At 33.7% G+C, this 16,025-nt stretch overlaps 2 protein-coding genes across 2 annotated transcripts; both read left to right on the forward strand.

Annotated features, from left to right (window-relative positions):
• The first annotated feature begins 46 nt into the window (after positions 1–46).
• LOC112499582 (protein FAR1-RELATED SEQUENCE 5-like) lies at positions 47–3,611 on the forward strand. Its single transcript, XM_052436066.1, has 4 exons — positions 47–3,078; positions 3,156–3,227; positions 3,317–3,388; positions 3,492–3,611. Exons 1-4 carry the CDS (start codon positions 973–975, stop codon positions 3,609–3,611), a joined length of 2,370 nt encoding a protein of 789 aa, XP_052292026.1. The 5' UTR covers positions 47–972.
• Positions 3,612–11,440: 7,829 nt separating this feature from the next.
• On the forward strand, positions 11,441–12,832 carry LOC102622864 (stemmadenine O-acetyltransferase-like). The gene is made up of 2 exons (XM_052436067.1): positions 11,441–12,148; positions 12,260–12,832. The coding sequence occupies exons 1-2, from the start codon at positions 11,441–11,443 to the stop codon at positions 12,830–12,832; spliced, it is 1,281 nt and encodes a 426-aa protein (XP_052292027.1).
• Positions 12,833–16,025: the final 3,193 nt, after the last annotated feature.

Below are 16,025 nucleotides of genomic sequence, written 5' to 3' on the forward strand. Positions count from 1 at the left end.
TATACAACCAACTAATAAATTGCAGTAGCGATATGCTCACAAAAACGAGCACAAAGGTTTGCACAAAACGGTGCGTTTTGTGCAACCTTTAAAAGACTTCTCATAATTTCACAAGACGCGCACGTTACATTTCATTCTTCCTTCACTGTAACAGCTCGATTTTCATTCTAAAAGGCTCATTTCATTGCAACAAAAACGCAGCAGCTTTGTTCTCCACACAGCAACAGCTTCGTTTTCCACACAGCAACAGCTTCGTTCTCGGTTGTCCTCACTCTCTCAGCTCGGCTTTCATTCTAAAAGGCTCCTTTCATTGCAACAAAAACGCAGCAGCTTTGTTCTCCACACAGCAACAGCTTCGTTCTCGGTTGTCCTCACTCTCTCAGTTCGGTTTTCTCTCATTCTTGGTGGCTTCATTCTTCCTCACTCTCTCGGCATCGATCTCCCTCAATCTCTCCCTCAATCTCTCGATCTCAGCAGCAGCATTTTGCCCCATTTCGGGTACTTCACCTAACCTAACGTGAAACCTTAATTTTTGTCATATTTGCCGAATTTTGTGAGCCTTTGAGCAATTAGGTTCTATTTAGTTCTTGATTTGTTCTATTTAAATTTTACAGAGCATATATTGCAATTGCCGATTAATGTTGATTGTGTTGTTCAATTTATTGCTTTAATTTATAATTAATTGAAGATTAATTATTTTGCCCCATTTCGGGTACTTCACCTAGCCTAACGTGGAACCTTAATTTTTGTCATATTTGCCAAATTTGTGAGCCTTTGAGTAAGTACGTTCTGTTTAGTTATTGATTTTTTCTATTTGAATTTTATAGAGCATATATTGCATTTGCCGATTAATGTTGATTCTGTTGATTACGATAATCTGAATTTTGTTCGAATTTTGTTCTTATCTTGAGTAATGTGAAATATATTCAGTTGATTAATATAAAATATATTCCTTTTGAACAAATAAAGACTATGGAAAAAAGCATTGAAGAGTTTGAGGAAATTCAGGAGGACAACTTACTGGATGATGAGCCAATGATTGGGATGTCATTCAATAGTGAGATTGAAATGTATAATTATTACAGAGAATATGGTAAAAGAAAAGGGTTTCCAGTTATGCGAAGAAGTAGTAGTAAGGGCATTGATGGGATGATACGACATGTGAGTTATGTTTGTGGGCGGAGTGGTGCAACAAGAAGCAAATCTAGTAATCCGCTAAGGCCCCAACCTAATGCAAAAATAGGTTGCAATGCTAAATTGGGAGGAGGATTAGAGGAAGACGGAAAGTGGAGGATTCGAGTTTTAAATATTGAACACAACCATACATTGTTGACTCCAACCAAGTCTAAATTTTTTCGATGCAATCGCAGCCTTAGTTCATATGCAAAAAAGAAGCTTAATGTAAATGATAGAGCAGGGATTAGATTGTCCCAAAATTATCAATCACTTGTTATTGAGGCTGGTGGGCATGAAAATGTGACATTCACAGAAAGAGATTGTAGAAATCATATACAAAAAGAAAGACTGCTACGCCTTGGGGATGGAGATGCTGCTGCTCTTCAAAACTATTTTATGAGAGTGCAGTCAGAAGACAATAGGTTTTTTTTTAGTATGCAAGTGGATGATGAGGGTCGATTGAAAAATGTATTTTGGGCTGAGCCAAGGAATAGGGAAGCATACAAAGAGTTTGGAGATGTTGTTACTTTTGACACAACATACCTTACAAATAAGTATGACATGCCATTTGCTCCATTTGTGGGAGTAAATCATCATGGTCATTCTATTTTGTTTGGATGTGGATTGATTTCACATGAGGATGTTGAGACGTTCACTTGGTTATTTCGAACGTGGCTAGCATGCATGTCCAATTCCGCTCCCATTGGAATTATTACAGACCAAGACAAGGCCATGAAAATTGCAATTGCTGCTGTCTTCCCTAATACTCGACATCGGTGGTGTTTGTGGCATATACTTAAGAAGATTCCGGATAAGCTAGGGGGCTATAAACAATATCGTGACATTAGCGATATGTTGCATTGTGCTGTTTATGATTCACAGAGCCCTGCAAAGTTCGAGGAAATTTGGCACCGCATGATTGTAGAATATGATTTGGGTGGTAATGATTGGCTACATGGCTTGTATAATGAGAGACATCATTGGGTACCATGTTACCTGAAGGATAGTTTTTGGGCTGGAATGTCAACTACTCAACGAAGTGAGAGCATGAATGCGTTTTTTGATGGTTATGTTAACTCAAAAACCGCATTGAAGCAGTTTGTAGAGCAGTACAGTAATGCATTAAAGAGTAAAGTTCAAAAAGAAGTCGAAGAAGATGCCAGGTGTCTTTCACAACAAATGCCATGCGTAACATCTTACGAGATGGAGAAGCAAGTTCGAGATGTGTACACCATTTTAAAGTTTCAGGAGTTTCAGAAAGAGTTGACTGCGAAGATGTATTGTGAATACGTCAATTCAATGGGTTGTGAACATATAGTCAGAGAAGATGTTAAAATTGGAGAGTTTAAGAAAAGAATTTTTTTTGAAGTACATTTTGAAAAAGATAAGGGTGAGATCAGTTGCAGTTGTTCGATGTTCCAATTTAGAGGAATTATGTGCAGACATGCCATTTACATCATGATACGCAATGACTCGGAAGTACTTTCGGAAAAGTACATTCTACGAAGATGGAGAAAAGATGTGTGGAGATGCCATAGTAGGGTCAAAACGAGTCATGAGTTGCACGGTTGCACAGATGAGCAAAAACGGTATGAGAAAATGTGTGTTAGGTTTGCGGAAGTTGCAAACGTGGCTGCAAGAAATGTTGAGAGTTCTAATCTTGTTTTGAATTGGATTGAGGATGTACGGAGAGATCTACCAGAGCCAATTCAATGCGAAGGTAACAACGCGGGATTTTCAGGTCAAGGAAGTTGTAGTAACAGCATGGGAATTTCAACAAATGCAACTGAGGGAGTACGTGATCCAGAAGTGAGGCGTCGGAAAGGTCGTCCACCTTGTCAAAGGAAAAAGTCAACAAGGTCTACCAAACCTAAAAAGAATTCAACACGTTCGGATGCAGAGGTTAGTTTTACCATTAATTAATTAAAATAATTTATTACATAAATGGTGCTTAAATGATTTTTTTGATGACTTTGCAGGATGGACATGTAGACAATATATTATCTTCTCAAGTGTCTGTTGTAACTCCACAAGGAAGCAATATTGCAACGGTAAGTGAGGCCATATTCTTATCATTTTTCTTAATCCGTACATAACTTAATTCGTACATATTTTGAGTTATATTGTGGATCTTATGTAGACACTTCTAAATGTTGGAGGAAGTGATATTCATACGAATGTATACCCATATGGAACTACAAACTATTATAATGTAAGTTGTTCACCAGATATATATATATATATATATACTTTTTTTCATTTATTTTATCTATTGTATTTCTTATTATAACATAATGTTTGAATTTTTATAACAGCACCCACAACTCCAGCAGCACCCACAACTCGTACAGCATGGACATTTTCAACAGTTACTCTTTCAGCAAGCTAATGAATATGGAGTTAATTCAGAGTTTCAACATGATTTTGGAAAATAACATTATACTTGTGTTTTTGGAGAATCATATGTTTTCTATTATACTTGTGTTTTAATTTTGGAGAATCATATGTTTGTTATTATACTTGTGTTTTAATTATGGAGAATTATATGTTTGATTGAGCATAAATGTGTAATATTTTGTTTGATTTATGCACGGTTCATTGAAGTTGCTGTTGTTGATATTACAAAAGTGATTTATTTTTGTCCAATGTTCATGTGGTTTGGTTGGGAAGAGGGAAATGTTCAGCTTTGCAGCTGTGATTTTGGCATGCATATGTTTATTTCCAGCAGCAAATGATTTGGTTGGGAAGGGGGAAATGTTCAGCTTTGCAGCTGAGATTTTGGCCTGCATATGTTTATTTCCAGCAACAACTGATTTGGTTGGGAAGAGGGAAATGTTCAGCTTTGCAGCTGTGATTTTGGCATGCATATGTTTATTTCCAGCAGCAAATGATTTGGTTGGGAAGGGGGAAATGTTCAGCTTTGCAGCTGAGATTTTGGCCTGCATATGTTTATTTCCAGCAACAACTGATTTGGTTGGGAAGAGGGAAATGTTCAGCTTTGCAGCTGTGATTTTGGCATGCATATGTTTATTTCCAGCAGCAAATGGTTTGGTTGGGAAGGGGGAAATGTTCAGCTTTGCAGCTGAGATTTTGGCCTGCATATGTTTATTTCCAGCAGCAACTGATTTGGTTTGGGAAGGGAGAAATGTTCAGCTTTGCAGCTGTGATTTTGGCATGCATATGTTTATTTCCAGCAGCAAATGGTTTGGTTGGGAAGGGGGAAATGTAAAGTTGAATGTACAATTTAATGCAAAGTTGAATGTACAATTTAAATTGAATGTACAATACCGAAAGCTATACACAATTTAATGTAAAGTTGCAACTAACAGAAAATAATATTTCAACCATAAACGTAATTTTCATTGCAAATAAGAGAAGTTAATACATTAGTTCAATGTACAATTTAAATACAATACATATTAAAATACATATAATTATTTGTGGGACATATTTTACAATAATACTTGGTTGCGAACTTCGTTGAAGTTCTCTTTCAAGCAATTCAAATTTAAGAGACAGGTATTCCATTTGATGCCCCAACTTGCGCACTTCTCCTAGTAAGAGATCAATTTTAATCTCGCTCATATTTCGATCTTCCACCACTCGACACACAGTATATTCACTGTTCTTCCGATCGTCGTCCCATTCAAATGCCCCACATCCTTTGCACTTCCAAAACTTACGATTCGGATTCTCTCTTGTATGCGAAGTTCGTAAGATCTTATCATTGCAGCACTTTTCACAAGTTTTTATGTGTGGATTTGGAGCTTCACTCATGCTAGAGGACATTGTGATAGAAATATCCAACCAATTTAAGCAACTGACAAGGAGAAAAAAAAAAGCCGTATTAGTTAGTGAGCATTAAGCAACTGGACAGGGGAAACAATATAGGACACACCAGCTACTAATCAATTCCATAAGAAAAAACAGCCACAACATTTAGTAGGCATTAAGCAATTGAAGTGGAAAAAACAATTGGACAGAACAGTTATTAATAATACTTGCCCAAGAACTAACAGCCACAACAGTTAGTTTTTGATATGTAAACTTTATTTTCTGTAATTTTACTAAACCTTCCCCTAATCATTTCTGTATTTTCCTAAAGCTTTCCCTAATCATCTAGCCATATTCAATCCAAACCTCCAACCGATAAATTTACATTTCCAATCACTTAAGCCCCCGAAATATGCTTTCACATTTGCAACCAAATCAAATTGGCTACAAGCAATTATTCCAAGCACATTAAGTCAACTAAATGCATTCACAAGCCATTACCACCATTCAAACAAAGCACACAGCCACTACCCGGATGAAAATGAAAAGAGCCAACTACCCAAAGCACACAGCTACAAGCAATTTTCTAGGGTTTTCAATTCCATAATTCCAACAACCTAATTACAAATTAAAGCAATGAAAGCAAATTGTATACAATAAAAGCAATGAATTGAACATTGTCCGCCTAATTTCTAATTTGGTTTTCTAGGGTTTTCAATTTCATAATTCCAGCAACCAAATTACAAAGTAAAGCAATGAATTGAACACCAACCTTAACAATGTTAAGCAGATTATGTTGGGGGAGAGAGAGCGATGCAACTGAGATCGAGAGAATGTGGGAGAACGGAGCCGAGAGAGTGAGGGAGAGTGAGGCAGCGAGATGCTTCAGGCGAGAGACAGAGAGAGTTGTCACTGTTGCTGCGTGGTGAGGGAGAAAGAAGTTGAGACCGACCTTGCGTGGAGACAGGAGCGAGAGACCGAAAAATATTGTTGTGGTAGGGGAGAAAGGAGGGAGACGCGAGTGAGATCTCTGCTGGAATTTCAGGCATGCGTGTGCGTGGTGTTGCTTGCACGTACGAATTGGGTTTTATATTTTGCACAAAACGGTTCGTTTTGTGCAAAGCTTTGTGCACTCCTTTGTAAGAACATCATTTTCCAATAAATTGATGACATATTTATCTTTCTGTATATATTTATTATGATTATATTGGTCGGTCGTATAATTGTTTCTTTCTTATAAGTTTCAAATTGCAAACTAAGTATTTCGTTACACATATAATGTTTTCAATTACAATTTAAATATGACTTGTGAGTTTGAAAATATGATATTGTAAAGAAATCTTTCAATGTTTATACGGGCTCCAGAACATACCGTCCAAAATCTTTCTGTCAAAAATTAATAAGCAAATAGTCAAATAATACTTCCAAGGGGGAAAAAAAAAATCTCTATGGGGCTTTTTGTGTTAAATGAAGTTAATTGACCTTAGGTAATGCTAAAAGAGAGTTTGTAGGAGTCCTTTTATGAATGGAAATAATGACAATTTTTTTTTATACATAAAATCACCTTTTATTTTTAATTTAAGATTTTAATTTAAATCTAGACATCAAAATCTGACCATTCATTTGGTTAAATTTAAGGGCTGAGATAATTGCTTATGTGGCATTAACTCCATTAAACATATGACTTCAAAAAACAAAAAGGCTGAAGTGTCATACTAAAACTTAAAAAAGAAAGAGAGTTAATCCTGACGAGATTTTACTAGCAAAAAATTTTCTTTTTGCAACTACTTCAATGGGATTATATAGAATACTGACTCTTACAAATATTAAGAAAATTAGAATTATGATTTATACAAAAAAGAAATTGTGAAAAAAAAATTGAAAATATGTGGAGTGATTTGATTACAGAGTATGTGGCTTGGGTAATAGTGAACGGCTTAAAAATTTAACTGAAATTCGTGAATCATGGGTGCTTCTGTGCTAGTGTACCATCGAGAAATATTTGATACAGGAATGACAAGACGGCCCATGATGAAGGTGATTATGCGCTTTTTAATAATTTTGTTTCGACAAAAACAAACTTGAATTATTAAAAGATTTGTATATCTGAGCATAAAGAGAGAGTTATTGATGATAATAATTTGACAATATTGAAGCACACACACACAGCAAGCATTTACACACGAAACATTTCTGACAAATTTCGTGATCGATTAGTTGATTCCATTCGTTTCAAGTTTAAAGAAGAAGAAGATGATGGTTACTTCGAACAATTTGTTCTAAAACTGAAGAGATTTCATTTCAAAAAGATGGATGAAACGTGCCAATTCAGAAGCATATAAACTTAGTCATTTGTGTCGTATGTCTATACAAGGAAAGCAATAACGGGAATCAAGTTTCTACTTCAAAGGTTCTAGAAAATTTTGGAGCCATATCTAGCCAGGTGATAGTTCAAGATCCGGATATATAAAACACAAACAAAAGGTAGGACAAAAGAAGGAAAAGAAGGTATCAGTAGCAAGGATAGATTAGAGAGCTCGATTGAGGTGTCTAGCTCCAAGCCGTAATAATCGAAAATGCATAGTGTGCCGAAGTTTCGGGACACGATCAAAGAAAGTGTAAATAATTTTTGGATGCAGAAATGAATATTGAGGAAGTGGTAGGAAAAAAATAAAAATAAAAATAAATTGCAGTGTGTAATCTCGTTGAGGAATGAAGTATATCAAGAGTCAGGATTCTATCTCTTTCTTAAGTTTTAATATAATACCTCAACTGTTATGTTTTTTGAGTTACCTATTTAGTAGAGTTTTAATGCTACATAAACGATTATCTCAGCCATTAGATTGAACCAAATAAATGGCCAAATTTTGATGTACATATTTAAGTCAAAATCTTAACCAAGTTCGTATGGAAAAATTAGTTGGATTGAATATTAAGTTGAAATCTGTTGCAATTTTCTAATACAAAAAATGCTTGCAAACGCTCAAAGGCAGACGATGTTTTTAATTCAATTGATAATATCACGTTAATTTGTATAATATTTTTTTGCACAAAAGTATTTGCAGATATATCACATTAATCTTCTATTTAAAGTGAGCAACAGTCAGGCTCACCCGAGCACTCTCACCACATTTGCTAAAGACAAACATTTTCTTTCCAATTTAGCAAACCAACAGACAAAATGCACCTCAGTATCATCTCCAGAAAAAATTTCGAACCTTCTTCTCCAACTCCGCTGCACCTTAAAACTCACAGGCTCTCTTTTGCCAAAGGATTTAGAGGAATTTATACTAAAATTTGGATTCAGCTGCTTCTAATTAAGTGAAAAAAATAGAGGATTTATAGTAAAATTCAGATACAATATTGAGCTGAGCTTTGTCTTGAGTTTTATATAGTATTGGAAGTCATTTTTATCATTAATTATACAGTTTGAAAAATAATTAATTGATATGGAAATCCAATGAACTATATAATCAATTTCGATATGATACAATTAATTATATAAGGCATACAAATAAATTATAAGCATAAAATGCGTCGTGCAGTGAACTGTAACTGTGAAAAGGTTGGAAGTTTTATTTTTTGAAACAAATGCAGGTATTTAATTTCAGAGATTCATACACATCTTCTCTTTGTTTCCCGAGCCTATAGTGAGTTAGAGACATAGTTCGAAAGGCTCAATTCTTTGATGATTCCACCATACATGATTGAGTTGCGAAAACTTAAGTTAGAGAGAACATTATAAGAGGCTTGGATTATTCTCCAACCAAACTAAATATCTATAGAACTTGTGAGCAAATTTAGCTAATACATTAGTAGTATGATTATAACATCTTAGAATATGTCAAACCATGGAGCGCCATCGCACTGAAATTAGCCTCTGTACCTCTGAAATGATCTAAAATAACTCTTTACGTATATGACATTTGCCTAAAACAAATTGAGTAACCAGTAATGAATCCAACTTCATCACCAATGGAGACAAACTAGTCTTACTAGCGAGTCGTACGCTAAAGTGAACTCCTTCAACCTCTGGAATATCCACGTCATCTGTAAAAACTCCTTGATCAACTCCAACAGTCATAACCTCTCCAGTACTATTACTGATCCTTGCTACATAACCCATCCTACCATTCACTTTATCCATAGCTACATCCATATTTAATTTACACCAGCCCAATGGAGGCACAAACACCACTAGGTTGCAAACAGCTTCCATTGACAGATTGCACAGACCCAAAAGATTGGGACATGCACTCAGTTCTTGCAACTACATATGACGGCACCACTTGAACCCTTTCATACAAATAGCTATTTCAAGCTTCCCAAATACCCCACATAAGCATCACAAGTAAATTAAGGCAATTCAGCAAGTGTAAGCACAATCTAGCATACCCAAACCCCCATAAATCATAACTATTATTTTCCAAAACAAACACTCAAACATCGTTAATTTCCACACCCCTTGGGCCCTATCACATCCCAGCAAAACATGCATCACTGTCTCCTCCAAATGGCCACACATGCAACATATTGAATCTGGTACAACTCTCTTTGACTCTCATTTTTCCATTGTTGGCAAAATATTTAATAATGCCCGCCAAAGAAAAAATACGTACCTTTGAAGGATCATTTAACTTCCAAACAGCTTGCCACCTACAACTCATGCTATGATTGATGAAAGTATGATTAAAAACTTGATTGTTTAATTAGCATCATTTTATCTAGAAGTTCATTTCTCACCTTTTTTTTTTCGTAAGAATCATGAATCCTCATCAAATTTTCGGACTTTTATTTTGGCACAAAGCTGATGTAACACAAGAAATGGGAATTACTAGATCTAAGATTCACAATTATAGACCCAGATGCTTCTAATTAAAGAAAAGACAAAGGGAGGAATCATTTCTTTTTGGGACGGGATGCAAGATACACATTTATTGACGAGGAGAACAAAAAAAGAAAAAGAGGTTTGTTTGATTTGAATTTGAAAATATTTTCAAAAAGGGTGGGCTATTTGAATACATCAATTTTCTCTCTAAGATCCTATATTCAAATTAAGTTTTTATTTTTAGAATTATTTTTTGATAAAATTACTTAATTAATCATACTTCTATTTATTTCCTCATTCCTCAATTTCATGGTAATTAAAAAAATTAAAGTAATTCAAACTTTTTTCTTTCAATTTCAAATAAACATTCACACTTGGTTCTCAAATTTCTCAGGATTAGTTTCACAATGGCTATAACAAATTTTTAAGGGGAAAAAACCTACCAATGAAAAAAAAAAGAATATCAATCAATATTTTAGGGCTGTTCGCGGATCGAATTTTGCAGATTGGATATTAATCCATATCCGATCCACGATTTTACAGATTAAAAATTTTCAATCCAATGTAATCCATGAATTTGTGAAATTCAATTCAAATCTAATCCATACGTTTGTGAATCAGATGCGGATTTGACCTAATCCATAACTAATCCATCATTTTGTGGATTGGTTTGCAGACTAAAAATTTTTAATTCTGTCCAATCGACGAACAAACTAAATAAGAAAATTAATATAAAAATAATTTTACTACCGATCAAATTTAAAATTAAATAAGATTTAAATTAATTAATTTTTTAAATAAAGCTAGAAAATACATTTGAAGTTTCAAAATATAACACATCAAAAAGGAAAAAATCCCATTTGTTTAGACCAGTACATGAAAATTAATTGTTTAGGAAGCTATATTTGTTTATTTAATTATTTTTTATTTTATATATTATCCGATAAGATATAATATAGTGTTAATGTAACTATATTTTAACTTATTTATTTACTAGTAAGTAAGTAGTAATGTCATATTTACAAGTTTTTTTAAGTAAATAAATACTTTTATTTTTTTGTGGATTCATGGATTTTAGCGGATTTACAGAAGTAAATCCATATCCAATCCACCAATTGCAGATTATCAAATTTTCAATGAAATCCAATCCACGGATCGAATATTTACGAATCAGATTTCTACGGATCAAATGGATTAAGCGAATTAGATTAGATTCTAAACACCCCTACAATATTTTTTTTAAAAAAATCTCCATGGTGGGGCTTTTTGTGCTAAAAGACGTTTAAAAGTGAGAGTTTGTTGGAGCCCTTTTTCTGAATGGAAATAATGCTAAAATAGAGTTTTTTGGAGTCCTTTTGTTAAATTACTTAAACAATCTTCATATAAAATAAGTTGGATTGAATTTAAAGTTCAAATTCGTTGAAAATTTCTAACATCAAAAAGTGCTGGCGGCCGTTGAAAGGCATACAATGTTTTAAATTCAATCAATAATAATTATATGATTCGTACGTTTGTATAGCGTTATTAAGTTGTATAAAAATATTTGTTGCCGTATCACATTACTCCTCTATTTAAACTAAGCACCAGTGACACTCTCTCTAGTCTCTACGTTCCCAAGAGCTAAAAATTTTCTTTCAAAATTGAGCAAACCCAACAGACGAAATGCAGCTTGATATCATCTCCAAGAATATTATCAAACCATCTTCTCCAACTCCTCTGCACCTAAAAACTCACAAGCTGTCCCTTCTTGATCAATTAGCTCCCAATAATTACACCTCATTGCTTTTGTTTTACGATGGCCCATCAAGATTTGATGATAAAACTAGTGCTAGTACTATTAACGATTATCATCACCTCAAAAGCTCTCTGTCCAAAACACTAACCCTTTACTACCCTTTTGCGGGAAAAGTACTCAAAGATAATTATGTCGTTGATTGTGACGATTCTGGCGTCCCTTTCGTCGAAGCCCGAGTACCCAGCAGTATTAGCATGTCCGAAGTTCTTAAAAATCCGGAGATGAACACACTGCAACAATTGCTTCCATTCAATCCCAACAAAAAGTACTTAAGTAGTACTGATGATGTCAACATGGCTATCCAAATCAATCACTTTGCTTGCGGAGGTGTGGCAATAGGCTTTAATTTCAGGCATATTGTAGCTGATGCAACAGCATCCATCGGTTTTATTAAAAACTGGGCTAAACTTAATTCCAGTGATGATAATTCCATTATTAATTATAAGCATGTTGTTGTTGATTGCACGGATACCTTCCCACGAAACAAAGAGATTCCAAGTTACGCGAGGAGGATCAACGAATGGCAACGTGCGCCAGAATGTGTGACAAAAAGGTTTGTGTTTGATGGTTGTAAGGTAGCTGCTCTAAAAAGAGAAATGATAGTGAAAATGAAGCAAGTTTGAATCATCAATATAGTCCATCACGATTTGAGGCTGTTTGTGGGCTTATCTGGGGTGCCTTGATAGCTATTGATAGAGAGAAATATTGATTCTACTTCTACTATAGAGTCAATACCAGTGAATTTACGGAATCGAATGAATCAACCGCTACCAGAAGATTGTATTGGGAACCTCTTTCATTCGGTTACATGCGCAGCAAATAACGAAGCAGGTGACGGTCATTGTGATAAGAGTACTTTAGCAAGAAATGTTCATGAATCTAAAAAGATGGTGGGTGGTGATTTTGTGAGAAAAGTTTATCAAGATGGTGGTGTTGTTTTTGTGAATCAGTATAAGGAAGCAGTTGAAGAGCTTCTAAAGGATGGTACTAATAATGATACTACTAATAGTGTTAGGTTGTTTGGTTTCAGTGGTCCAATGGGACTTCAATTTTATGAAATTGATTTTGGATGGGGAAAGCCAGTGTGGGTTACCAGTGCCATGAGAATGCATAATACCGCCATGCTTTTAGATACACGTGATGGTAAAGGCGTAGAAGCTTGGGTAGGGTTGCCTATCAACGACATGCCCAAACTTGAACAAGATCCTGGCATCCTTACTTATGCTTCTTTCACTCCAAGCCCTAGGAGCAGGATTTGAATCCTCTTCTCCCAAAAGGATAATAAATTCTTCTGTATGTTTGTTACATATATAATCAATCAATAAAATCATGACGTGTGCATCTTTCTCTGTGTGTCTGTTATGATGGTATTAGCGGTTGTATAAGTATTCTTTCATATGAATTTCAAAATGCTAAGTGTATGTGTTTATTATTAAAGTATTGTGACGTCAATTTACGACAATTAAAATAAAAGTATGCGGTGCGCAAAAATGAATGACACACATTCTTTTAATTTTATATCATCTAATTATAATGTACGAAAATCTTAATTAATTGATTAAAATTCAATTGAAGTATATAATCCATCCAAAATATGATATAATTAATTATATATTGTAATAATATTGATAAAATTCTACTGTCGTTTAAGAAGGATACGCAATAGAGTTATGATTGATGAAAGTATGATTAAAAACTTGATGGTTCAATTAGCACTGTTATAGCGGGTCCAGTTATGTTGTTCCTGTTGTAATATAAATTTCATTAAGCTCCTTATAATCCTTTCTATTTACAGTTTATTTATAAGTATCAGGTTAATGTTTTCCTACATCCGCTACTATACTTTATTTAGTACCTTGTACTCTTCCACATTTACAATTTTTTTTAATCCTCCATTGCACCTATACACCATATCCTAATTTTGTATTTTAATATCACTAAAACTCAAGCCATGATTTATGAACTTCTTTTTGTACTTTGAACTGGATATTTGAAGTCTGTTTCTAAGCAGTGTTAGAATAAAAGAAGAGATGACATTACAACTTCGATGATTGCATTTTTTTGTCGTGGCATGTGAAAACCAGCAAAAATCTGAATACATACCACACCAGATATAATACTATGAATTTTTTAATACTTTTTAATACAATGCATTACAATCTATGCAATGGGGTGCACTAAGTACCAGCAAGGGTAATTGAATTAAACAATAAAAAAACTAATATCATGAAAAGAATAAGATATTGTTGATATCTAGCTCATAAGCAATGTATTTCACGATGGACCCAATCTGTTATACTGAGGCAACCACTATGGGTTCAATTCACATTAAATTCTTGGCTCAGCCCACTTGGAGTCCTTGGCTCATAAGAGAATGCCTCATGAGACAAGCTAGTGGAAACTAGTCATTCTAAAATAATAATAATAAAATTAGTTTAAACCACTAAATCCTAAATTACAAACATACATTGTTGATTCACATGCATCAACTGTTTATTTATGTAGTTTGGAAGGTACAGATTCACCAAAGTGAAGTTCAATTCACATTGAATTCTTGGCTAAACCCACTTGGAGTCCTTGGCTCATAAGGGAATACCTCATGAGACAAGCTAGTGGAAACTAGTCATTCTAAAATAATAAAAAAAAAAAAAGTTTAAAACAATAAATCCTAAATCACAAACATACATTGTTGATTCATATGCATCAACTGTTTATTTATTATGAATAAAATATCAAAGCGTTAATAGATAATTATTGTCTAAAAAGACTCACTTTGGCGAATATATATCACAATTGAATTCATATGGTTGACAATGTGAAATTTATACATATTAAATGTATGGACAAAGCATGCATTTGTATTTAATATAAAAGCATGCATTATAATTAATGTAAAAACATGCATTGATATTTAATGTAAAAACATGCATTAAAATTAATGTTAAGCATGCATTTATATTTACAACAAAGCATGCACTAGAATTAATGAAAATGAAAAAATGAAGCCTATAAATAGCAAGTTTCACCCTTCATTCAAGCATCCATTATGTTAGCTAAGAAATCCAAGAGAGAGTTAAAAGTGAGTTAAGAGCATTTCTAAAACAAATTTCAAGAAAACATTTTCAGCATTCGTCTAAAAGTAATTTTCGAGAAAAACATTTTTACAATCTCTTCCAAAAATAATTTATGAGAAAATAATTTTAGTATTCTCCCAAAAATAATTTGAGGGAAAATATTTTCAATGTTCTCATAAAAATGTTTGCGAGAGAAAATTTCCAGATCCAATTCAAGAAACATTTTCTAAAACAAATTCCAAAAACATTTCCATATTCATTTTCTAAAACTATTCCATTTTCTCACGTTTTTCCTAATTACATTTCCTAGGCTATAACAATCCTAGGAAATTAATATTATGCTATCGGCTCTCCATTATTTACTGGTATATTCTGCTCCCACATTACTATTTAGAGCACGTGCCATTATCGTTTAAGTTGGAATCCGTTATTCAACAAAACAGTAACCATAATAAAAGTTGCAGCTAGAGCTTATTTAGGCCATATTAATGCCTAAATACATTTTTGAACTTTACTATCCAAATCACACAATAGAATTAGGTAGATCACATGCCACTAAGCTCGAATTTCTAATTAAGCCCAACTTTAATTTAACTAAGAATGTGGCCTTGTGAAATTCTTGCCCCAAACAGATATATATTTATTACAATAACTCCTCATACTAATAATGTGTTATCGATGTAAGTAAAAAGTGCCTTAATACCTGAAAATTTGTAAATAAAAAAGAGTGTAAGATGTTAACTAATATTTAAAAGTGGATATATAATAAAAAATAATCCTAGTACTTATAAATTAAATGTAAATATGAAATTAAATCAGGTTCAAATTGAAATTAAACAATTGCACAGCCACAAAAGACAAAAGAGAGTGTATGGTGCAATTTGGTTAACATAGTTTTGTCTGTCTTAGGGATATGGAAGAGTATAAGGTACTAAACACTTGAAAATAAATTATAAATATAAAGGATTATAAGGAGTAAATGAAATTTTACATAGTCCCTTCTAGCTGGAAGCAAGACGGTGGGGACCAAATGAAACTTTGTACAATTTATACGTTCGCGATGATGTAATTAGCTACTTCCATTGTTGGAGTCGCCGTCGTTTGAGGGACTATGTATAATTTATTTTGTGCCAAAGAATTTTACTTCAGAGATATTACAAACAGTTAAGAACTGGGGAGCTGAGGCAACGTGTCATAAGAGAAATTCCTTCAACTATCAAGACGCTTCGTTTTTTCCATAAGAATAGTTTGTGTAACTAAAGATACAGGGCACAAAACTATAAAAAATGATACGTTTATGCTGCTTGACAAGAAATTAATATGCCAATTTCATATTTTTATAAAAAAAAAAATTATTTGATTCAACGAGATATTGTAC

Source organism: Citrus sinensis, chromosome 3, assembly GCF_022201045.2.
Source record: "Citrus sinensis cultivar Valencia sweet orange chromosome 3, DVS_A1.0, whole genome shotgun sequence".
NCBI lineage: Eukaryota > Viridiplantae > Streptophyta > Magnoliopsida > Sapindales > Rutaceae > Citrus > Citrus sinensis.